Below are 24,762 nucleotides of genomic sequence, written 5' to 3' on the forward strand. Positions count from 1 at the left end.
ATTGCTGTTGTAAAAGATTTGTCAATATTGCAATACTAGAAAAAACTTACTGGAATATTTACCCTGGAGAGACTACTGCGTTTTTCACTTGGAAATTAAAGAAATTTGATTATTGTGACATTTAAAATCAACATCATAATACTGGGAGAATAAGCCCATGCTGGTCAGATATTTGAAAAATGCCTAATTTTGGCATAAGTTGTTGGTCAGTAAGTATATTGCCTAATCTTTAAAGTAATTAAAGGTACAAATTATTTTATTAAAGCCTGATAAGTCCATGTTTAGAAAATATATAGAAATAAAGTTTTATATTGTGCCGATTTTCAGACAAACTCATGCTAATAGAAGAATATGCAACAATTTCCTTTTTGTCTTGGCTGAGAATAACAAGAAAAGAAAGTCTAACAATTAGGAAAGATTTCAAGCAAACCATAAATGTGCATTGGCCCAGAAATGCCTGTGCATCTCCAATAATAACTTAATCTAATGTGTTCTTTCAAAGGGTCAGGGTTAAGCTTCAACACCCAGTGGGGAGTCTGCAGAATCACTGACTGGGAGAATTGGGAAAAAAGCCAACCACCAAAGGCACCGTTACCAAATCTGTGTCTGGAAATTCTTGAAAAAATTAAACAACCTCAATTTGGTTTTTGGAGGACAATAAGATCCATAAAACAGGATTAGAGATGTTAGCTTTATTCTAGAGGAATGATGACAATATTTCTCGTTGAGGTGACTGGTATCTCATGAGCACCTGCTAGTTGCAGTCATCATGGTAGAGCTGCAAAAGAAGATGCTCCAACTACTCTTAAATCTGTTGTTTGGCAGTATTTTGGGGTTTTCCAGCAGAGAAGATAATTGACAGAGTAACAAGAAACGAGCAATTGAGTTGTTGTTCAGTTGCTGAAGGAGACAAAGAGTTGCTCGACCTCACAATCACAGCAAACGCTACCAATAGCAACTGGGAAAAGTACTGCAGAGCATGCACAGTATAAGCACTAACCTAAGGCCTAAAGAGATAAAAAGAAATCAGAAAAAGACGTACAGTTTGTTGAGTTTGTGGCAAAAATCAATAAAGAGGCAGAACAAAGGTCTTTAAGCAGCATAAATTTGATCTTTGAAGTTTCTCTTAAAAGTAATATTAAAATCTAATCCCGTCTCGTTCTCGTGAACTCAATGTCGTGTCTCGTTTTGAGGGTTTTATGTATCGTTACAACCCTACTTTATACGCTTTTGCAATTCTCTCCCAGGTTTTGCCCATATGCATCCAGGGAGGGGAAGCAATCCCAAGAGCAATATGTTCTTTTAAAAGTCCTTTGAATAGAGAGCTAGGCTTAATTGGCCATGCAGCACAAGAAAAAAAAAGATGCAAACACCAACTAAAGCACGACCAAGCAGATATTTGTCATAAGGAAATGGTTATCCAACCTATGTTAGGTTAGGTGACTACTTAATCTTGCTCAGGTTACGTAAAAGCCGTGTTTTGACAAGCCCATAATAGCAAACCAGTAGCCAGGGCCCGTCGCATATACAATTATATGTCACTTCGATAAGCCAGCCACATGGTCAACCAGTTAGCCCAGTAGCTAATCGTTGAAAGAAAACATCCAGCTCTGAAGTCTCGGTGGGCTTCCGCTTCTCACGGCTTCACCTCATGGCGACAACCAGGCTAACTTTACCAGCTAACGAGCTAACACAGCTTCAGAAAGCTGCCAGGAGAAAGCAGCATTACCGGGGATGGCTTTACTTCACTGCATAGCCAACAGGTTAATTAGCTCACCACCTGTTTAACGAGCAGCGAAGCTTTCACAGTTGAAGAAAGAAACAAAAAATACGCCCTGTTGCTATAAGAGTATTGCTAACAACTTGAAGCTATGCTAAGTAACGTCGTTCGTTTCGGCTAACTGTAACTTTAGCTAGGTTAGCAGTTTGTGCACTACAACGTTTACAACCAGTGTCCCTCCGGTGTAACCCCAAACCCGGACTGTCTACTAGGAAAACACCGGGGCTGAAGGTAGGCCTGCAGGCCGCTAAGATGGAAATAAATAACAGGCGATACTGACCAGAAACCCGGCTCAATACATTACACACAGCTACAGCCGACAAGATGTCTCGCTGTCGAACTGCTGTTCGGATTCAGGGCTGTGTGCAATTCCTGAACTTTAGTAGAACAAATTAAAGGAAATGTATACACACACACACACAAAAAAAAACCGAGCCAACAAGCCCACAGACAATAAACGAGAGGCTGAATTTACCTGTTTCTTTTCCACTCTGACGCTACGGAGAACTGCGTCACGTGGTTTTTTCACAGAGCCGCTTCGAGGAAACAGGAGCCACACCACGTGATCACTTTCGGATATGTATAGTTAGATATCATCAACCGAGTTGTGACATGCTGAAGATGTTGATGCAAAACACAGGAGGCGACAAGGTGGAAGAAACAAACTGCAGCTGGCCTGTGTCCTCCTCACTGTGGAAATCAAAAACAATCCCCAGATTGCTGCTCCACAGGTACACAAGAAGGTGAAAACAATTAAAGAAACAATTTCAAAAGAAACTATCTCGTCTTTTTTTGGAGAGTACTTATGTCTCATTGTTATTATGCATTGGTAAAGTATGCAGTATGTGTTTAGAAATGGAGGAGTTATTAGGTAGATGCAAACTTTATTTCAAACTCAAGGTCCAAGTAAAACAAAAACAATAAAATAACAACCAAACAGATGCACAAATCTTCAATCAGCTATTAATTATTGCTATTATTGACAAAATGAAAGGTTCCCCAAATAATAACAGGGCACATCTCATCTGGAAAACAACAACGGTCAGGAATTTTAAGCATTTTCCAGGTGTGAATAAGTAGGAGAACAGGAAAATCATGCAATGTGGGGTTCCCAATGTGCCTAACATAACTATGTTAGGCACATATTAAATAATTTAAATTTATTTAAATTATAAATGTACAAATGTACATTTATAATTTAAATATTTTTATTTGCAAGCTTGTCATTGTTAAGGTGTTGTATCTATTCATCTTTCAAAGTTTTTATAAGTCTTGTATGCAGTTTTAAAAGGGAACAGAAGTTTGTAGAAAAAAGAAAAACATCTAGATGACTTTATTCAATCGAAATCTAGATTTCTGATACTTGACTTGTCTTTCATATGGACTACAGATAGCCACAAAATAGTTGTGGCACCAACTGTGTTCTGTCATTAATTAATGTCTTTTGTTTGTCTTGGTCTCCGGTTGTTCGCCCAGGATCGCCCCTGCGTGGAACTTTGGAGTTTCCATACGATATAATTTTTAAATCCCACTATTATTATTGCTATTATTATTAGCCGTGGCATTATTATGCAACAATTTACACGATGCAGCAGTTGCAGTAGCATTGTAAATTGTTGCATTGTAGATTGTTAATAATAATAATAATAATAATAATAATAATAATAATAATAATAATAATAATAATAATAATAATAATAATAACATAAATGCTAAATGCTTTAAGTGTATGATCGCTGTTGTTTTTTGAGAAACCTTTGAAGGTCTACATTGAAGATAGTCAAATAAATAGATAATAATCCCTGAGGTTTTGGAAAAATATGAAAGCGTGATATGAAGAATTTATTTGAACTTTGTCCAAAGCTTTGTACTCAGAGATGAATCAAATCGCTTCCTTGATGTTTTATTGGTGTGCTGCCTTGATCTCCACTCCTCACCAGGAGGGGGCAGCACTGCACCATCCTGTGTTGCGCAGTAGTGTCATCCTGTCAGTTCAAAGCTAGCTCAAGGTAAAACCGGTATTGGAAGTAAATACTATGAAAATGGGCGATTACGTTATTACGGTATAATAATTTTTTATTTTTTTTAAAGAAGAATTATTTAAGTACAGCCATGTAATAAAGCGGTTTATACTGCGTTGGCCGGCTTTGGCATTTTATTGAACGTACCCTTAGCTGCCGAGCTAATGTAACCACAATCGTTGAATTTATTGAAGTTTACAGGCAGAATGGCAGATTCGTCGCCTCTGTCCGGGGTCAATGTTGTTTTGGTAATGGCTTATGGCAGCTTGGTGAGTCGCTTACCGTATCTAGGGAACATTATAAAAAAACACTTGCGTAATATTGTTAAACTCTAAAGCTTTGTCTGGCTTTGTGCGCAGGTGTTCGTGCTGCTGTTTATCTTCGTGAAAAGGCAAATCATGCGGTTTGCGATGAGATCCCGCCGTGGACCGCACGCACCTATTGGCCACAATGCACCTAAGGTAGCTGGACTTTTCTCACCTTTAGGATCTGGTACCTCTAACTTTATCACCTACACAGGAATCTATTGACAGGGCTTGAGGGAAAATATCGACTCCAAGCTTTCTAAGGTCCAGGAGATCTGCTTCGAACCTCGGCTCCTATCAGAGGGGGATGACCGACTCAGGAGGGGATCGCAGATGAGTCAGTCATATCATTATTATTTTTTGCTTCCTTTATCACTCTGCAAAATTATTATTTTCAGTTTTAATGTAACAAATAAACTCTCTCCCTCCAAGGTTGCTACAACTATCTGTACCGAATGAAAGCCCTCGATGCTATTCGCGACTCAGGTGAGTTTTAACATTTAGTTTCTGTTGGTGGTTAAGATTAAAGCAATATTGTCATCATTTTCTCTCCAACCAGAGTCAGAAATCCCCTTAAATTATTTATTTCTGGGTCAAGGCAGCAGTACAAACTTATTTTCACATGAAAACCTGCAAAAACAAAAAACAAACAAACCCTACAACATTGTTACATATCAATTTATCAATATCAGAAATAAAATACTAGTATTATAGATCTATATCATAACATTAGCAGGATTCTGATCTTAGGTCAAGTAAAATCTGATAAATGCAAAAAGAAAACATATTACCCAAACCCAGAACCCTCCAGACTTCCTCTGTAAAGTCTTTATTTATTGCAGTAGAATAGTGTCACACAACCTTTACCTTGAGTGCATTTAATCTGGAGAGGAGGGAGAAACTATACTTGGAAATATTTCTGTTTTCAGCAAAATCATGTGCTAAAATTATTTATACTTGACCTACCCCATTTTTGCTAATATTTAAGCACATCTGACATATAAACAGTTAACCTACTGAAAGACCAAATGACTATCCAGTTTCAGTTCTATAAATAAATGAATGTCTTTTTTTTCTTCAAAGCAGATTAGCAAAACAACTAATTATTAATTAATTATTATTAATGTGTACATTTTAGGAAACAAAAAATATACAGAAACACAAAAATTCTGCTTTCATGTAAATAAAAAGGACATAATTATGAATATTTGAATAACTACAGCACAGTCAGATAGAGAGGTGTTAACATCAACAGAAATGATCAAATGAACACAATGAATAAATAGCACTGGAGTTCATGATACCTTTTGAAGAGAAACAAGTTCATGGAGCGCTCTTTGTTTTTGTTTTGATGTGCTGCTAATAACTTAGGACATTTTATTTAAGTACAGCACTGATTTAGTCAAACTTACAGAGCAGTCGTTGACTTTTTAACAGGTTCACTTCTTAAATCTTCTGGTTTCCCTGTTTAGGGATTCCCGTTCAGGAGATAAGCGGCACTCCGAGCGCATTTACTGGCCGCAGCTTCAGGAACTGGCTGGTGGAGCTGCGCAATTCCCACTCTTTGATCAAGAGCAGCCGCAGCGCGCTCATCGATCGCTTGCTTGAAGGCTACGACTGCGCTCGCCACGGAACCGGGGTAGGCGAAGGACCAGTTAAATTTACCCCCTCTGGCTAAAAGTGGAGGGAAGCTCGCTAACTTTCCTCTTGCTGTGTGACAGGCGTTCGGCGAGGCAGAGTTTCTGGAGTACCAACAAGCTCTCGATGAACTGGTTGATGTGTAAGTGCTGCCATGCCGGTCCAGACTTGAAAACTATTAAGTCTGGACAATGTTGGAACAAGTGCTTTAGATCACATTATTCATGCTGACAGGGAGAGAACTGAACAGTTTCCCAGTAGTGTTCAGGCTAAGTTCTGATCTCTTCACTTCACCAGAGATCTGGTGAAGTTCCACCTCCCTAGTTGAAGTTCCGACCAATTTTGATACATATTTGTTTGTTTTCAAAACGTCTTCCGTCTGAACGGCCATGTTGCATTTTTTGCAGCTTTTATATTATTAATGTGATAATTCTGCTCCAGAAAAAGATAAATCCAGATGAATTTGAAGCTCATCACATAACTATCCCATCACTCCTGGCTCTGACTACACATCCAAACAGATTTCACTATAGAAGTTGCAGTGAATGCTCCACAAAAAGCCGTTGCTATTAGTTGTGCTTTTTATTTATTTTTTCTCTTTTTAAACAACAATCTGAAGCAAAGTGCCGCTGTGACCTTAACATTTTTCTTCTGTGCATGTGGGTCGTTTTGAGAACGTAAACACTTTACCAGAAGTCTTGTTGCGGTCGGGTTAAGTTAGTAGTATGAACGGAAACACTAAAGAAACAAAAACAAGATCAAGATGTGCAAAAATAGCCTTAGAACTGCTAGAATATCTTTTTTTTTTTGCATCGATTTTAGTTTAATGTCACTTAGAGCTGCATAAGAACAGTTTTACCGACTGTCATCCCTCTCTCCTCTCCTCCAGAGTGAAGGCCTACTCCAGCAGCACCAGTTTGGACCAGCAACACCAGTCTGCGGCCAAAGACCTAACGGGCTCCCCAGTCCGCGGCGCTCCCTCCACCATCCAGGTCACCTACCTGCCCTCCACGGGTCAGCGCAGCAAGAGGCCCAAACACTTTCTGGAGCTCAAAAGCTTCAAAGATAACTACAACACACTGGAGAGCACGCTGTGAAACTCAGACGCTCAAAAGGAGAAACTGTGACTGCGTGTTTCTAGGTTGTGTTTTAAAGTTCTCAACAAAAACTGGGACTTTTCCAGGCATCGCCTTTATGTGCACACACTTCAGAAATGTTTGCAAACTTTGGACCTAATGGGTAATTAGGCCCAACCTGCTACAGATTTCATTTTAAATTATTTGACATTTCTTTTTAAAAGCCTAAATGTGAATCTAAATATTAGTTGTTTTTTTAAAATTGTTTGTACAGATGTGAAATATTTAATTTATAACTTATTGATGCTGTTTGGTTTGTATTTATCTGAGATGTGTTTCTATGTGACTTAAAGACGGAAAGGAATAAAAACAACCATACATCTAATTCAGTTCCTGTTCTTCATAGCACCACTAGGTGGCAGTATAACCCATAATTAAACCCGTAAGAAACGAAGCGCCAGCAGTATTCAGGTTATTCTGTTTTTTTATTTAGGTTTAAATAAAAGTGGAGAAAATCTGCAACAAAATGTCTAACTTTGTGATATCTATTTACAGCTTTTGCAGAAACACAACAAAAATATTGACAGAAGTTGAAGAAAAATACAAAACAATGTTAAATATTCATTATTAAATATGACTAACAGAAGTTAAGCCTGGACACAGAGCATGTTCAAGCAATACCTTGCAGATTGGAAAATAATATAGCTTAGAGAATATTTGGAGTTTAAATCCAGAGTTTTATTACATTAAATGCATTTTTTCTTCACAAATGACCCACTTAATGTAAGAGAAACATTCTGACACATTAACAAAGTCTGAACAAAGCACTGAGGAATTAAACTGTGACCCTTAAGGAAGCTGGCCACTCATAAAAATGTGCTGAAACCATCAGAATATTGACTTATTTTTTCATTTAACCCAGATTAGTTTCCTATGAGTTTAGCGTCTCTAACTTGACCTATAAAGCTGCTTATTATTTCGCACGAGCTTGTAGTTCTTTGAACGCTTTCCACTATATCCTGAAGGCTTCCCTGTCAAAGTACAAACTGCACAGACTTGTGCCCGCGCGTAACATCCAAGAAATCATTTAACTGCTTTTGAGGAATTCATCATGTTGCCCTATTTGTTTTTAACATGCAACAAATATTCTACATGTGAAAAAGCCACAAACATGAGGTCTGTTAAATACCCATCACTGCAGAGCTACATATAAATATCTGTGTACACATATATTAACAGAGGGTAAGTAAAACATATTTACACATTTGTTCTAGATCATTTCCATGGATGTTGCTCAGGATTTGATCTCGATGACTTTGATGAAAGGCAGCACTTTGTTGGTCGGGGATGTTGGAATCAAAGGTTTGCTGCAAAAAAACAAAACGGTGAGCTGATGTAGATCAGAAAAGCCTTGATGACGAGTAGCAAAGGAAACTGGGAGGCGTCTCCTCACCTGTAAACAATTTCGGGTTTGTTTTCTGTGGACAGGGCAGGACGGTCCCGTCCTGCCAGAAAGTGCTCCATGTGGTCATGCAGTTCCTTGTTCTGCAAGCAGAAACAAGTGAAAATCATTTACTTTCATTCCCGTATTATGTGCTATTTTTTTAACACCTTTTACAGAAATTCTGATTTTCAGCTTTTTGCAAAAACCTGTAGTTTCATAAACACATGTATCCATATAAAGCTTTGTCTACTTAAGTCAGGGGTGTCAAACTCCAGTCCTGAAGGGCCGCTGTCCTGCAGTTTTTAGATGTGCCACAGGTACAAAACACCTGAATCAAATGGCTTAATTACCACCTCAGTTCTCGAGAGCCTTGCTAATGACTTAATTATTCTATTCAGGTGTGGTGCAGCAGAGGCACTTCTAAAAGTTGCAGGACACCGGCCCTCGAGGACTGGAGTTTGACACCCCTGACTTAAGTGAATAAACTGACATGAATTGTACAATCTGCATGTAAATATAGACATGAAGATGTTTACAGCTCCTTATAAAACCACTTGTACCCCCATTAACTCACATTTTGTCATATTAAAATCACGTCAGAGTACGTTACTGGGATTTTATGCTTACATGCATCTTAGTGCAAACGATGGTTTAGGCAGTAATCATTAGCTGTGTTTTCTTTGACCATATAATTGTGCAATTTGACATTTTGTAAATAAATTTGCTTAATGGAAACTTGTTTTTTGATAATACATTTTGGTGGTAGTATCAAGTGTTTTTTTTTGCCCATGTTGAAACTGATTTATTTTGCAAAACTGCAATGGAAACACTTTTTTTCACATCACATGAGTCACATGATCAACAACCAGATGTTACCACTGGCGCAAACCACGAAGAAGATGAGACAGGAAGTAGTTGCAGCATGATAGCGCAGCATGGCTTTTAATGACTTATCACGTAAACAAACTTATTCGTGTGTGATTTTAATTGCGTTTCGTATTTAAAGGAAACACCACAATTGCAAATTTTATCAATTTTTTTTACATTTTCAGAATATTGACAAAGTTTTGTGCACTTTTGTAATAGAAATGCAGATTACGACATGTGGAAAGCCTGACATATTTAGTTAGCCTGGCCCCGCATTAAACTTCTCCACAACATTTGCTGGTTTTTATGACGCCGTTTGTTGTTTTAACAAAGTAACGGTGGACTATTGATTGGTGAGTTAAATTGGAGGTATCAGTGTAAAGAGGCAAAATCAGATCTGTGGTTATAATGTCACAAATTGTGAAACAGTCAAATGTATGGAAAGACTGTTTGTAAAGAAACTTCAGAATCACAGTAATGGCTACTTTAAAAGGTGAACAAGCCCTTTGGAGGATCAGTTGTTTTCCCTTTGACCCTTGACCTACTCACCTCTGCTTCCAGGAAAGCGACCTTCTCCTCCAGGTCCATGATGACCCGATCCCTCTCTTGGAGTACTGTCCGTGACTGCTGCAGCTGTGATACAGGCCAAAACAAACAAAAACTGTAATATTCAGAAAAAAGCACAAATCCCTCCTGTGTCAACTCTGTCTCATTTCCTCATTGCTGGCATTGTAAAACTATTCCTATAAGTAATTTTTTCCACAAAAAATCACTCAAGTAAATGTAACTGAGTAAATGTAACTACTTACTATCCAACACTGACCATCGAGCAACCTTGATGCGTGCGTAAATACCTGCTCAATCATGAGGCGGAGCTTCCTCTGATGACTCTTTATCATGTCGTCAAGGTGATGAATCTTTTCCTTCAGCACAGCCACTTGTTTCTTGAGCTCTGTGCACCTGCAGACGACACGATGAAAACTGATTGGAAACAACAAAACAACCATCTGCAGGTTTTCTCTGTCAAATCGCTACCCGAGTTTACAACGGAAGTTTCAACTTGATAAAAAATTAATTCCTACCTTTCCTCGTTCTCTACTCCTTCCTTGCTGTCGTCTTTGACTTGCAGCAGCTCCGCCTCCCTCGCCTCCATTTTGTCTTTGAGGAGGCCGCTCTCGGCCCTCATGTTCTCCAGCAGCCGCTGCAGCTCCTCCACCTGCTGGCCCTTTTCCTCCGACTGCAGCTCCACCGCCTGCAGTCGCCCCGACTGCTCAGCCAGCCGGATGCGATACTCGTTCGACTCGGCCTGCAAGATGATGAACAGATGGGCATTTTAACAAGGTCAGATTTTTTTTATCACTGCATATGAAAAATAATCTGTGAAAAGAAAGATCTCCTCTCTGACTTCTTCCAATGCTAACTAGAAACAACTAATCAGAGCCAGGAGTTGGGTCTTAGCACTGTTAATCACCATCTATGTGGCGCTGCTCACCCCTCTGCAGAAGAGCTAACAGAAGGCTATGCTCTTCTACTAGCATAGCCTGTCATTAATGCTCAGGGTAGTTAGCATAGCCACCAATGACGGTGGATAGACAGTTTTCCTGTAGTGGTAAGTTGTTTCTCCGCCATTAGCACATTGAGCAGTGAGTACATGAGGTTAATTGACAGCGCTAAGATCCTATCCCTGGCTGTGATTGGTCGTTTTTGGTCAGGAGAGGAACACTTTTGTAGGAAATCAATCTTTTCACAGATTATTTGTCTCACTGTCACAACATAGGGACAGTTTTACATTTTTTTATGACTTACATACTGCAGCTTTAACATCCTATATATACTTGAACAGAATGACCCGACCAAGATGCCGATATTTAAGGGGTTAAACCTGAGAGTCAGGTCTAGCAATTCAGATCACACTTAACATCGAAAACGAAACTAAACTCTCCCTTGTGTTGATTTAATATCCAGTCAAATGAAGGCGGATATAATTCAATAAAAAAAATCACTGAGAACGAATCATGGAGAACAAATTGATGATCTGTCTTTCCACACATGAGCCTGAGTCATCTCCTAATCGATTTAATCTGAGATCCACTAAAAGCTAATGGCCTGTCTCCACATCAGCTTCTCAGGCGGGATATGATTGATCTGTTCACTTCCTGCTGATAGAGATGTTACTTTAATGTTTCGCCGTCTGAAAACAACGTACAACACATTTAAAGCTGATGGCAACCATTACTTGTGGTTTCCAAGCTTCCCATAAAGTCCACAGTCGCATTTCTAGACATTTGCGGTTTAATGCAGAGTCCCGGCCAGCATTACCTCACACTGAAGGTTTGAGAAAAAACGAAACTCAAATTTTAATTCATGTATTTGTTTGAGAAATAATCAGAAATTATTAGCACCCCTAAAAAAACTTAAACTCTGAAATTGCTACTACTGTGCCAGTTACTCAACGCCAGTTGCTAGGTAACCAAAGAGTGAGTGAGTTGCTAGGTAACCGAAAACTGAGGGCGTTAGTTGGTTCCACCAACTTTCAGTGTTCTTGAAACACACTATTGTCAGAATATTAGCGTTTGGTTTTCTCTTATTTCCTTTTCCAGGGTCTGGGGTTGAGATGACCATGGAGGGAAGTGATTTGATGTTTGTTTCAGCAGGATAATTAACCGAAACATTTGGCCAAACTGACTCAGAAATTATTCACCAGTTAACACTTCACTGGCTGAGTTCACCAGATCTCTGTTTAGGGGGGAACTATTTCCATTTGGCTCTCAACTAGATCTCAAATCAGCCCAAGAAGTTTATTAAAACAACCATTCGTTTCTTGGCAATAAGTTATTGTTTTTTGGGGTTTGGAAAATGAGCAGTTTCAAGAACTGAAAGTTATATTTACACGTTATATTTACATCCCAAACAAACAAAGTCACACATCACCACTCAGATGTTATAGAAACCTTTTAAGATGAGATTTTAGGGGTATGGCTTGTGCAAAAAATATTTTTGTTAAAATTTACTTGAATTGGGATGTTTCTTTCTAATGAATAAACATATACATATTTTTCTAAAAAATCCAGCATGAAATCTTGTTGCTGCAATAAAATATCAGTGTACTTTAAAACTTTTACACATTTTCCATCTAAATTTAGACATCAGACTCCATTAAGTCACTGATATGAAACTTTTATGACAGGCATGCTTTTATTAAAAGCTGCATATTTGATGCATACTAAACCTTTTCTGAAGTATAAATTTTCACGGTTTAACTTTAATCTACAGCAGCATTCACGAGGTAAATATTAAGGTCTTAAAAAGAGCTAATCACTAATATGAAGACAATTTTAAATATATTTTGTGTTTAAGGAGATAAACAATCTCTTAAGCATGTATTTAATTAATTAATGTAGATTTTTTTTTGGCTTTCCAAGTTCTCCAGTTTTTTAGATTGCAGACACAAGAAGTAAATTAGATGAGTCAGTCTTTAGAGAAAACTGTCTCGTATTAAACATGCTGCTGCTAACAAAACAATGAGTGTGATGTAAAACAACCTATAATGCTGATAAGTCCATTACAAAAATGTTAGTCAAGTTTGGACAGATCTTTCACAAAAACCAATAAAGGGTGGCGCGTCGGAGAATGAGTAATGGACTCCGACGGTAATATTGATGGATAACAGTTAAAGCAGCGTGAAAGTAGCAGAACGGTGAGTCACAGTAGGCGAGTCGAGTTACTCATTTCCTGACCTCCAGTCTGTCCCGCTCCTCCTGGTGCTGCTTCTCCATCTCCTTCAGCTGCGCGTAGAGACGCCGCGTCACCTCTCTGAGCTTGGTGCTGTCCTCCTGATTGTCCTCAAACTGAGAGAGTGGACAGACAAAGAAAGACGCGTTCAATCGGGTCATTAATTTGAACACGTTTTGTTGATTTTTGTTGTTGTTGTACAATTAGTTTATTCTTTTATTACAAGGTATAAAAGAATAAACATTGCACAATATGGTCAGTAAAGTCAAACCTGAAACGGTGATATAAAGCAGGTATAGACTTAGAAAACGGCAGCTTTTAAACAGTCTAAACATAATCTTTTATCTCTAAACGTTTGCTTTAGTGAGCGGAATAATTACACTTTCCACTTTGCTCCCTGCACAGTTACATAATCTGACTACTTAGAGAAGGAGGGCAGTGCAAACTGACCTGGGTTTACCTGCCATCAACCCACACACCCACAGTGCTGGAGATAATGGTGTGGGTTTACAGCAGCTCTGATAAAATGCTGTCTCCAGCACAATGCATGGGAAAGGCAGCAGTGGGAGCCGATCAGAGGAGCTAAAACTTTTCTTTACACACGATGCATTTAAATCTTCTGCAACTGAAAGTGATTCGTGCCACATTTACTTATTTACAGCGGTGAAAGTAGTTTTAAATTCTTGGGGGTACTATGAAAAAAATAAAAAAATAATATATATACTGTATATATAGCTTTGTGTGCTTTGGAGTTTCTGTGCTGATTAATTTTTTTGTGAAGCGGTAAAAGCTGGGTAGCTCTTGAATTGCTACAAAATAAAGCTGTATTTCCTTCAGCCCACTGGCTGCAATGTTGACACCATGAAATGCTATGAGTCCTAAATTCTGAACATTATGGCATGGAGTGCATCCCAGTTTTCCATGTCTGGCATATAACTATTCATTTTATCTTTTAAACTGGTTCTATTGATCCTGTGTCCAGACAGAGGGATAATCTGTAGCCCAGCATCATGACCTGTTTGTTCGGAAGATCCTGCAGCTTCCACTTCTCTTCCTAACATGGCGCCTCCTCACCCTGACTCTCATGCTGATAGGAGGAACCACAGAGCTCTGTTAGGTTAAAGCTCATCTTCTGAAGTTGGGATATTTTTCCTCCAACAGGTTCCAGAGGAATCACCTCAAACCAGATGTTGGATTGGATTATATTTCAATATCATTTGTGAATGTTAAAGCCTCATTTTCAACAATGGAGCTATAAAGGTTGATAAAGGTTATCATTTTGGATAAAATGTCATCAACATCAATATTTCCACTAAATAAGAGTAAAAAAAAATTGTTTGATAAAGGAAAAGCCTCTCAGACTCTGAGCCTGACGGCACCAAACTATTTTTTTATATTAGACAATTAATTTAATTTCACATAATTATCGCTATAGAAGCCATTTGTTTGTTAAATACTTAATGAAACATATTTACCGTGTTTGATGTTTGTTGTGGATGACGTATAGTCACAAAGAACGACGTAATTAGTCCAAGTTTGTTGTTTATTGAACGTTCAGAAACTACAGCGGCTGTGATGCGCCAAGACATAGGTAAACAAAGGTAAAACAACCCAAACAGGTGATCAACTCTAAACCACTTGCACCTTTTTACTCTCCGTCTGTCATTTACGCACACCCGTTGCCATGGCAACCGCTCGCTCCTCGAGCCGAGCACAGATTACATTTAAAAACATAACATTCAGTCCGTTACAATATTAGGTTTGCAGGCTTGATATTTATTTTTGCGATTATTAATAACCACCTGAACACAGCGGTGGTTGATTAATTAATTTTAAACTCCTGCTCTGCTAGTTATTTTGATAATGGAACTGAAACGCACAGAATTGCGCAACACCTTGTTGAAACAATAATCACTGAGATTATTATTTTTGTTGGGTCATTAATTTGAACACGTTTTGTTGATTTTTGTTGTTGTTCTTTAATAAAGTTATGAACGTTTTAACCCAGCCAGAGGACTGGCTGGTCTCAGCGTCTTGGCTGTGTTCAGTTTGTCACCTAATGCCGAGATCGACTCAAAACCTTCCGCAATCGACGCATTATTGGACCCCTGCTCTAGCAAAGCACGAACAGTTCAGAAACAGTATGAAATGGGAAAAAAGTTATTTATTAACTGATTAAGTTGTGTTTTAGATTTTTCTTGAAAAACCAATCAGTCACGGCTGATTAGTGATGCACTCACAGCTACACAGTGAACCTGTTGATTTTTTACAGCAGACAGCCGCTCCCCTCTCTTGCGAGTACTGCGTACCCCAGCTAAATCTTTTAGGGGTACGCAGTACCCTGCCGTACCCCCTTACTTTCACCCCTGCTTATTTATATATATTAGTATGTAAAAAGCACACAGATGCATTAATGCAATGACGTAAGTTGAGCTAACCTGAATGTCAAGTGCGACGTTGTTATTGTTGTTGTTGGTGATCGGTGGTTGATTGATGGGCTTGTTGACTCTGAAGTCATTTTCTGGAACCTGAAAACAGAAACAGAGTGACCAGAGTGAAAAGGTTGTTGTTTATTTCTTATTTTATTTATTTTTACGTAAAATTTTTTTTTAAGTTTTTGGTTTTGCTTTATTATGTAGCCAGTGAAAGCTCCATAGATGCTGGAACAGTAAAGTAAAAAAACAACAACAACATAATTTTACAAGTTTTATTTAGGCATGTTGCTACAGAAAGATTTGGAATAAGTCCCAGTGGAAAAAAAAAATTAGTGAACTGTCTGTGGTTTAATTTAATCTAATAAGTCTGACATAAAATCATGCAAGAGAAAGAATGTGAAAATACTGGGATTTCTAACTACAGCAGATGATATCACGAAAGGATTCCAGGAATCTGGGAAATTTTGGGATGAACAAAGATGAGGCTGAAAATCAAAACTTAATGGTTGAGGTCTGCAGGCCAACAGGCAGAAGTGAGCTGTAAACAGACATAGTTCTCTACTGAACAACATAGACTGGGGACATTTCTGAGGGAAATGCAAAAAAAAAAATTCTCCCACGCAAAGGAAAACAAAATATAAACCAGATGCAGCTCCTGAATGTTTGCTGCTACTTTCTGCTCTGGACTAATTATGCAAGACGGACGGATTAGAAATCACTTTGTGTGTCTTTGCATTACAGGAGGAAAAAGGACATTTCCACAGGTACAACAGGGAACAAAATGTTCGTAGCACAGATATGCGGAGCCTCTGTAAAGTCTTACAAAACCAAACCACTGCACATATAACAGCAGCAGAAAATGAGTCCAGATGCTTTGCTGCTCCGCCTGCAGCTCATCTGGAAGGATTTTAACACGTTGTGCAATGAGGACAAACAAATAACTACGATGGAGAGAGCGGTGCAAAGTTAATATTAAATTAAGTTGAAAACAGAAGCATTTAGAGCTACAAAAGCAAAGATGATCATGTTTACACAATGTGCAGAGTTTAATAGCACAAAGGTTACCAGCCCAGCTTATACAAATAAACTAAAAAAAAAAAAAATCTGATTTTTTTTCCTCCAAGAAGAAATTTTATTTGAAAATTATTGCATTTGCTTTTTTTATTTACTTTAAAGAGTTCAAATTGTTTTTAAATATATATTTTTAAAGATCTTTTTCTAAATGAACTCTCTGGATTTGCTCTTTGTAACCATCTTTCCTTGCATGATTTGACTTTTATCAGATTTCTTGTTCCCCCCACCCCCCATTATTTTCAATGTAATGAAGTTATATCCGTTCAAATGCAAGTGTTGTAAAATTTCTTAAAACTCAGTTTATATGTAAAAATAAACCAAAGGCTGAACAGGGACGGAAAAGAAGATTTTGAATATTTCAGATGTCTAGATTATCTGGATTATAAATAGCAGATTCGATTATTAAATCAAAATGCTTTGCAACGTTTAGATTTCTTATGGTTTACTCAGCTTCTTATTTTGAGGTTTTTATAGCCTGAATTGCTATATTTAAAAAGTTCAGGCACAATTTTGAGAAAAACCTCAGAAGTTACAACATTAAAATAATAATAAAAAAAACTACAAAAATAAGTGCAAATAAATCGCCTTAAAAACTTGAATGTTTATGAGTCCTAAACTTGTGGTTTATTTTAACATTTTCCTTTCATATTTTAGACTCTCCAATATCAGAGAACATCCATGTTTTAATGATAAAGACAAAAATAAAGACATTTGGAATATTTTCTTTACATTTCATCACTTTCTACTGTCGATTTGCTTTTAAATTCTTGTTCATTTTTTTATTAATTCCTCATGCATTTCTTGCCTTTACATGTTCACATCTCTTCATACATTTTTCCATATTCCCCCCAAATTAAGCATCAAATTCACTTGCCAGACACAGATGCGTAAATATAAAACAGTTGATTCTTCAGTAAGAAAAAAATGAAGACAGACTGAGTAAAACACGAGCTGTTAGCTGATTCAGTACGACATGTTTTAAGCATTAGAAGTAGGAATCTACCTTGTTGAAGTTGCTGTTTTGTCTGGCAGCCATCTGCTGTCTCAGAGTCTTCAGGCAGTACCGCACCTACAAACAAAAACAGATAATGCTTCAAAAAAATGTTCACTATGCACAGAAAACATAAAGGCTTTCATTTGAGCTCTGCACAAGTAATTAAATGCTTTAAGCCCCAGCAGCTGAGCTCTGACCTCCTGAATCTGAGACACTTCGTCCGTCAGCATCCTGACACTCTGCACCGCCTCTGACCGAGCTCCGAGGAAGACCTTAAAACACCAAACACATCTATGAAACACACACTGGAAAAGCTCAACGCCACTATAGTTCCACTGAGCCGGAAAACATACCTTAATGACTTCTACCTTTTCTTCTGTGGGAGTGATGAGCACAGCTCTTTGTTTCTGCTCGCTGGGTTTCTGAGGCAGCACAACGGCTATGCTGCTCTTCTACACTCCATGGTGGGGAAAAAGAAGACAGAAAAAATTATCCCTCTGATCTCCGCCTCCGTCGTCTCGGTAAACGATCCTGTGTTTTCCGCTCTGAGTTTGTACCTTGCTGCTGTGCCGCTCAGAGATGTGTCCTGCTTGATCCTGATCCTGTAAGGGAAGTCTGAGCGTCCTGCGGAGATCCTGGAATGAAAGATGAGACGATAAGAGGAGGTGGATGACTAAGTGGAGTGGGGGGGGGGGTTAAGATTGATGAAGGGAAAGAAGAGGAGCTCAAAATGAAAGTGGAAGGAGGAGCATAGAGGGAGGGCGGTTTTTAAGTCATAAAACTTCCTCATCACTGAAGTTCCACTGTGCAAATCCTACAATCACACTGGAAATCTTAGCAACACACAGTGAGGAGACCTTTCCACTCAGGGTTTGTGGTCAGCTAGCTGGAGAAAATCTAACCAGTCCAGTGCAGCCGGGGCTAAAAATACAAAACGCTCTAAAACCCCCAGCTTAGTCACTCTCCACTTGGCTCTGTCTCCTTGGCAACAACAACAAATAACAACAAAAATGTTTGTCATGCAACGCTTCGATTGAAGTGTTTGTGACAATACTAGTAGCAGCGTTTTCAGTGAACGGACAGGAAATTCTTGATCAGTCTGTATGTTGAGTCCTGTGGATATGGACCATAAGTCGATTTCATTCATATAGCAAAGCTCACAGATTAACAAAACATATTTTAAACTGAAGCCTTGAAAGTTTTAAATCATCGTTAATGTAACAGTTTGTTTCTTTTTTGGTTTCTACCAAAGATGGAGTGAAAGCAAACAAACAAATAGAAAACTATTCTTTTGGTTTCTAGGTAATCTGACTCTTCCCTCTCCTGCTGGGACCCCCCTCATCTCCACAGCATGATGCTGCCACCACCATGCCATCTGACGATTTCTACCAACTACTCGAATTCTTACTCAAACTTTCATGCCCACTTTGCAAACTGCAGATTTAGTTTAGATTAAAAATATTCATCCTTGTTTTAATCATAGCTTAGAGGAGGAAAAGCAAAGTTTAGTCCAGGAGTTAATATCCTACAACCTTTAGATGCATCCCATCTCCAGCACACTTGAATCAAATAAATGTCTTATTAGCAGAACTGCCTGCTGTTTAAGGAATCAAACTACTAGTTTGATTCATGTGTGTTGAAAGTTGGAGGATAGCTCTAGAGGTTTGGACTTGGATTAGAGTAAGAAAATGTGGCTATGTGACTCCATAATGAAACTAAAGCAACATTGAAGTCACATAGCGGCTTTTACTTACTCTAGTTATTTATAACCAGCAAGAGATTGTGTGGAGTGATTTTGGTTTGATTAGAGGTCTAAACCAGTTTACATTTTATGAACTAAGTGGAAACAGGGTGCAAAGTTTTAAATATTTGTATGCAAGAGCAATCTGCAAATTCAAAAACCGTTTTGTCTGTTTTATGCATGATTGAGCAATGTGTGAAGATAAACTACATTAAATAAAAACAGTCACAGATATTGAACTGAAAAATGCTTTTGCACTGAACTGCAAAAAATGTTTTTCTAATCAGTTCTCATTATGTTCATTTAAATGAATGAAAAGATTCTTGTTTTTAAATATATAATCCACATCTTTGCCATTTTATTTTCTTTGCCACGTTTTTATTTTCTAATAACAAAACTAACTAACTTACTAACTAACTAACTAACTGCTGCTTTCGAAACACATGCGTGTCTTGGTAGAAAGGCACAAATTGGACATTATAAACTTTTAAAGTGGATATAATAGTAATTGATTATGTAAAAAACAAACTGATTGGACTTGAATTTATGTATCAATTCAATCTAAATTTAAGGCACACAAATGTTGTGGGCCAGTTTTTGTCTCTTTCTTTACATCCTTTAGCAATAAACCGTAATCACCTGAGGACAGATCTGTTTCTTCAGCATCAACCACTGAGTTTATACGAGAAGAAATATTTGCCGTTTCCTCATTCATTTCAGTGGAAGTACATTCTGTTTTTGTTGTGCAGAAATTTTCCTTCATCTTTTACAGGCGATACTGTGGAGACATCATTCCATGATCAATGCCACTTTGTCATATTTTTCACTCTGAGCATCGTGAAGGAATCTACTGCTTGTTTCATTTTACAAAAGGAAAGGTGTAATAAAGTGAAGTAATGAGAGAACATTTAAATATGCACGTAAACGCTTCAATCATTGAGGCTGTAACAGATACATTATTAAGATAATCAGCGTTTTGTTGCATGAAGTGAATAGTTTAAAGAACTCCTCTTCGCTAAAAAAACAATGATGTCAATTAAAATCCTTTAAACACGCCTGACCCTTCAGTCCCCTCTGAAAGCAAACTAATGATCCTTTTATTGCATAATCTCCAGGAGGATGATCCATTGAAGTAAGAAAGTATGATGTCAGAGGCTGCATTTGATTTCTATTCAACTTTGGAGGTAAATCAAATCATTTATCCTTTGTAATAGTGAGTAATAATAGGTTTTAAGCATTTGCATGCAAGAGTAATCTCCATGATTCATGAAAATACTTAAGTACTGAAGAAAACAGAAGGGCAGCGGTGGTACACAATGAAAACAGGAAGAGACAGAATTGCATTACATAAGTATGAATCAGACAAAGGGGGCAAATTAACCAAAACAAGCAAATATAAAGTAGAAGAGATGGTAAAAAATAAACAATACAGACCGTTACAGCAAATTTTTACTATGTGTGTTTAAAAGTGAACAAGTGTGTTTTATTTTGTTTATTTCAGGAATTTAACTAAATAAAAGACCAGATTGTACCTATGGCCAAATTTAAAACCTATTCTTCACTAACTTGTCTATTATTCTAGAGTTGTGCTTTATTTTGATAGTATTGGCACTATTAAATGCCTGAATTACAAATATGTCAAAGTAAAGTACCTTAAATCAAATATGTCGAGGTAAAGCCCTAAGAAGACTTTTGCACTAAACTGATTATAGATATTTTAAAATATGGTGAAATAGCAAACAGTCCTATTTATGTTTACTTAAATTAATGAAATGTTTCTTATTTATTTCTTATTTGTAATCCACATCTTTACCATTTCATACATTTGTTTTGTCACATTCCTTAGCTACAAACTGTAAATCACTTTGTTTTCCAGTTGTGAGAAGGAATATTTTTGCTGTTTCCTCATTAATTTCATTGGAAGTACTTTTTCGTTGCCCCTTTGTATTAGCTTACAAATTCTTGCTTGTATTTTGTCAGAATTTTATTTTTTCGATTCTGACCATTGCATAAACTTTGCATAAATCATAACTCAACAGACCATCATGCGTCTGCTGTTGCTTATGCAAACTGTCGACATGAATCCTCACCAGCATGTTTTTCTACAGTCACTCTTATTTACCGACTCGCAGCCGTAAAATGCTTCCTGGTCTAATGCAGAAATAATTCGTCGCACACTGTTGAAGAAGTATAGCAAACAAGGTCGCACAGTGAATCTCTCTGTAACAAAATCTTACGAAAGTAACACAGCTTTGCTTTGCTTTGATATTTATCCTAATCGGCATCTACATGGAGCGTTAAGAGCCGCAAAACAGCAAAATCACTTAATACGGACTGTTACAAATGTTTGTTTTTTTTAAACTAGTAACACCACATGTCACAGATATTTAGCCACTCCTTTCCTGGGAATAACCACAAACTGTTTCGTGCTTCCTACTTACGAAGACATGCCGTCGGGAAACTTGTTTGTGTGCTTTCATCACGCCATGATAAATCAGAAACAGAAAATACCAAGTAAAAAGTGATTTGGATCTTCCTGTTAAACGCTTTTCAGCAGAACAGCCTAGTGCTTCAGATTGTTAAAGATAAAGCTCACTACACTTTTACTGGCTCATCTCGAAAAAACCCATCGCTAGATGAAACACAGGCATGTTTGTCCAAGTCATTCTTCAAAACAGGAAAGAGAGGAGAACACGCAGTTCATCTAAGGCAGATCTGTATAGACTAGGGGTGAGAATAAATCATGTTGTTTATCATTTATCATGATAAATTTCTTATAACAATTTTGATTTATTGTTGTTCCAATAAATTCCAATAAATTATGTTTAAAACCTCCCAGAATTATGTGGATTGTTAGTTTTGCTGTTTTCTCCACTGTTTTTTAATGACTGTATCAATAAATGGCAAATTTGTTCCATTTAGTGACATAAATCATATGACTGGTGTCATAAGAGAAGAAGCAATTTCTAAGAATGGTTTTTGTGTTTGGGGGGCTATAATTGGTTTGTCATGCTGTCACAGTCGTATAGTTATCTAAAAAAACAAAATTAGTAATAAATAGTTCTTAGTCACTTTTATTAAAAATCTGAAGGTGTGGCAAACAAACCTGTGAGGAACAAAATTCATTCTGTTAATCGGGATTATAAGGAAGCAGAAAATAAATATTTCTGATCAGTTAGGAAGCTGAGTGGCAACTTGGAGTCACAAAGTTCTAAAACCATCAACAATGTAGAATCAAGAGACACTAATTAAGCCTACTTAGTTAGTGAGTGAGTGTGTGAAAAATTATTTCTTAAGTAGGGTGGAGGACCTGTAATGCTGTGGGCTGGATTCTCTTTTAAATACCCTGAAAATCGTGTTTGAGTGCATGATGTCAGAAATACTAAAATACCAGAAGGTTTTAAATAAGAATCCGGCGGATACTCTGGAAAACAATTCAAAATGTGCAATTAGATCAAAACAAAATGGTTATTAGAAACTTTTTAATGTCTATATCAGCTCAAAACTTGAAACTTAATAAAAACAGGGAGGAGAGCTGAAGAGAAAACTCAAGTCTCTGCCGCCGTAATGACAAAAGTATAATACAGCAGTTATAATTTCTTCACATGGGATTTCTTTTTCTTCTGCCTTACACATGCAGTTTATTTTTTCAGTTTGAGATTAGACTACTGCAATAAAAGATGGCTGCACTTTAAGGATTTTCTCACAGCTTTACCAGGAGCGCCACCAAATGCTCTAAATCACACAAGCAGAGCTGGACGGCTTATAAGAACAAAGAGCAAGACATGAGAACATCTTGTTTTTTACGTCAGCAGGCTGTTCTCTGATTTGCATTGTAGTCGCAAACTAAATGGCTCGGCTTGAACGCCAGGTATTTGTGTATAATTACGTTCCTGAAAACCATCAGCTCAGAGGCGCTGACAGGCGGGGCGAGACTCATTCCTGATCTAAAGAAGCAACAGCTAAAAAGCCTTGAGGGCTTCTTGGTCCTAAAGGCAGAAATGATCCAGGGACAGACACACCCTGAGAGGTGATTAGAGTGCAAAGAAATAAGTAATCTACTCCAAACTGCACATTAACCTTCTGTGGCGTGCAGTGAAAGGTGTTTGTCACAAGCGCTAAACATGTTAACTAAACATGCTCACTGGTAATTACCCATCTATTCGCAATTTTAATGTAGAAATTAGTAAATTACTGGTATGTTTTAATGCTAGCATGCCTCTACATTAAGGTGCAGATGGATGAAGGCTGAAAACTGAAAGTCAAAGTCCAAACCACAACAAAAGAGCCACTGATGGAAGAATGAAGAGCATCAACATTGTATCAGCGAGAATGAAGACACTGAATTTCAGAACAAGCCTTAATTAGTTTCTCCAGGATTATTGTCAGAAATATTTACAGACATCCACCCATGTGCAGAGAGCATCGTCTAAAGTTACACAACAAATGTCTCAAACTTTAAACTCACCCGTAGAGCTGTAAAAGGTTGCTCAATTTCAATTTCAACAATGGCAACAATGAGAGAAGTATTCATACCTCTTTAAAACTTTTCATAATTTGTCATGTTACAACCACAAACTGTGTTTTATTAAGAGTTTATGCAACAAACACAAATAAGAAACAGTAAATATGGAAAATTCACATGCAAAATAATCTGTGCTGCAGAAAACTAAAATTAACCTGAACATAGAATCCCCATAGTGACACATGGTGGTGGCAGCATCATGTTGTGGTGACATATCCTGATGAGTATCACAACTAGTGATACTCATTGACTTTATATACAAATACAGAAATTTTTTTGTACCATCGTACTGCTAAACCGTGTTAAAACATAATTAAAAGGTTTTAACAACAAAATACTCCAGTTAAGGTAAAAATAGAAATATAAGCTTCTATTTTGGATAGTATGTATTTGTAGAGAAGTCAGTGCCTCACTGCATTTATTTACTGTATGTTGGTCCATTGCATAAAAATTAACAAAATAAATTTGAGTTTGCTGTTGTAACATGCCAAAAACTCAAAGGGTATTAACACATTTGCAAAACACCACACCTAATGACCTGCAGCTCTGTTTGTACAGCATAACATAGCAGAATACGCTAATAAAAATGTTTATTACATTTGGCTACAACTAAATACTTCCTTTGATCTTTACACGCGTCTTCTCTCTGCTTCATGGGCAAGTGCAGACTCAGATCTCTTAAATAAACATAATATGTTCCAAGGTTTTAAGTATCTGTTCTGGGCATAAGTATGCAAATGCACATCTGCTCTGACCTTCTGGGCTTGCCCATGCAGCTCAGGGAACATTTCATTTCCATTTCTGCGGTTCTCTCAGCCCGTAAAGAGGCAAAACAAAGCTCAGATCCACTCAGGCCACCTCCTGCATGACGGAGCAGGTTTGCACAAAATCATTTCTCAGGGCGAGATTGAACCTTCAGGTTAATTAAACATAAAGAAAACAGCTTTGCTGATAACATCAACCCCATTGGTTCAAATATTTTTCACAACAGTGATTGATTTTCCCTTCAAGCTTCAGAACAAAATGATTTAATAAATGTATAACAAAACGTTGCAACAGTTTATGCAGCAATTCAAAAACTATCTTGCAATCTGTTTCCAAATAGAATTCCATTCAACTTATGAAATATG

At 37.6% G+C, this 24,762-nt stretch overlaps 3 protein-coding genes across 9 annotated transcripts in view; 1 reads left to right on the top strand and 2 right to left on the bottom strand.

Annotated features, from left to right (window-relative positions):
* Nucleotides 1–2,405, bottom strand: part of ubap2l (ubiquitin associated protein 2-like) — a 34,368-nt gene extending 31,963 nt beyond the window's left edge. For 3 of the 5 annotated variants that reach the window (XM_017307595.2, XM_008422526.3, XM_008422524.3), the window contains exon 1: nucleotides 2,256–2,405. The gene's annotated coding sequence lies outside the window, so the exon portion shown is untranslated. Of the gene's footprint in view, nucleotides 1–2,060; nucleotides 2,211–2,255 lie in introns of those variants that run through there. The other 2 variants (XM_017307596.2, XM_008422525.3) reach the window with 2 other exon arrangements.
* A 1,318-nt stretch (nucleotides 2,406–3,723) lies between these two features.
* On the top strand, nucleotides 3,724–7,205 carry LOC103472712 (lipid transport auxiliary protein 1). 2 transcript variants are annotated; one of them, XM_008422521.3, is made up of 8 exons: nucleotides 3,724–3,843; nucleotides 3,996–4,070; nucleotides 4,161–4,262; nucleotides 4,335–4,443; nucleotides 4,539–4,592; nucleotides 5,579–5,745; nucleotides 5,828–5,886; nucleotides 6,634–7,205. In XM_008422521.3, exons 1-8 carry the CDS (start codon nucleotides 3,817–3,819, stop codon nucleotides 6,839–6,841), a joined length of 801 nt encoding a protein of 266 aa, XP_008420743.1. In that variant the 5' UTR covers nucleotides 3,724–3,816; the 3' UTR covers nucleotides 6,842–7,205. The 2 variants fall into 2 exon arrangements, with proteins under 2 accessions (XP_008420743.1, XP_017163155.1); XM_017307666.2 differs by having other exon boundaries at nucleotides 3,735–4,070.
* Nucleotides 7,206–7,286: 81 nt separating this feature from the next.
* tuft1b (tuftelin 1b) overlaps nucleotides 7,287–24,762 on the bottom strand; it is a 31,462-nt gene continuing 13,986 nt past the window's right edge. For both annotated transcript variants that reach the window (XM_008422518.3, XM_008422519.3), the window contains 11 exons: nucleotides 17,924–18,001; nucleotides 17,720–17,818; nucleotides 17,564–17,638; nucleotides 17,376–17,441; nucleotides 15,302–15,391; nucleotides 12,869–12,979; nucleotides 10,214–10,437; nucleotides 9,986–10,091; nucleotides 9,681–9,764; nucleotides 8,274–8,365; nucleotides 7,287–8,187 (listed from right to left, as the gene is read on the bottom strand). In XM_008422518.3, the coding sequence (XP_008420740.2) occupies nucleotides 8,115–8,187; nucleotides 8,274–8,365; nucleotides 9,681–9,764; nucleotides 9,986–10,091; nucleotides 10,214–10,437; nucleotides 12,869–12,979; nucleotides 15,302–15,391; nucleotides 17,376–17,441; nucleotides 17,564–17,638; nucleotides 17,720–17,818; nucleotides 17,924–18,001 (1,098 nt within the window). In that variant the 3' untranslated portion in view covers nucleotides 7,287–8,114. The remainder of the gene's footprint in view (nucleotides 8,188–8,273; nucleotides 8,366–9,680; nucleotides 9,765–9,985; nucleotides 10,092–10,213; nucleotides 10,438–12,868; nucleotides 12,980–15,301; nucleotides 15,392–17,375; nucleotides 17,442–17,563; nucleotides 17,639–17,719; nucleotides 17,819–17,923; nucleotides 18,002–24,762) is intronic.

Source organism: Poecilia reticulata, chromosome 11 (assembly GCF_904066995.2).
Source record: "Poecilia reticulata chromosome 11, P_reticulata-male-v2, whole genome shotgun sequence".
In the NCBI taxonomy this organism is placed as follows: domain Eukaryota; kingdom Metazoa; phylum Chordata; class Actinopteri; order Cyprinodontiformes; family Poeciliidae; genus Poecilia; species Poecilia reticulata.

Bases quoted from the DNA above. Each gene is read 5' to 3' on its own strand.
- LOC103472712 (XM_008422521.3), top strand. From the start codon at position 3,817: ATGAAAATGGGCGATTACGTTATTACG. The intron at 3,844-3,995 runs GTATAATAATTT...AATTTATTGAAG, and splicing joins TGGGCGATTACGTTATTACG to TTTACAGGCAGAATGGCAGA. The intron at 5,887-6,633 runs GTAAGTGCTGCC...CCTCTCCTCCAG, and splicing joins CTCGATGAACTGGTTGATGT to AGTGAAGGCCTACTCCAGCA.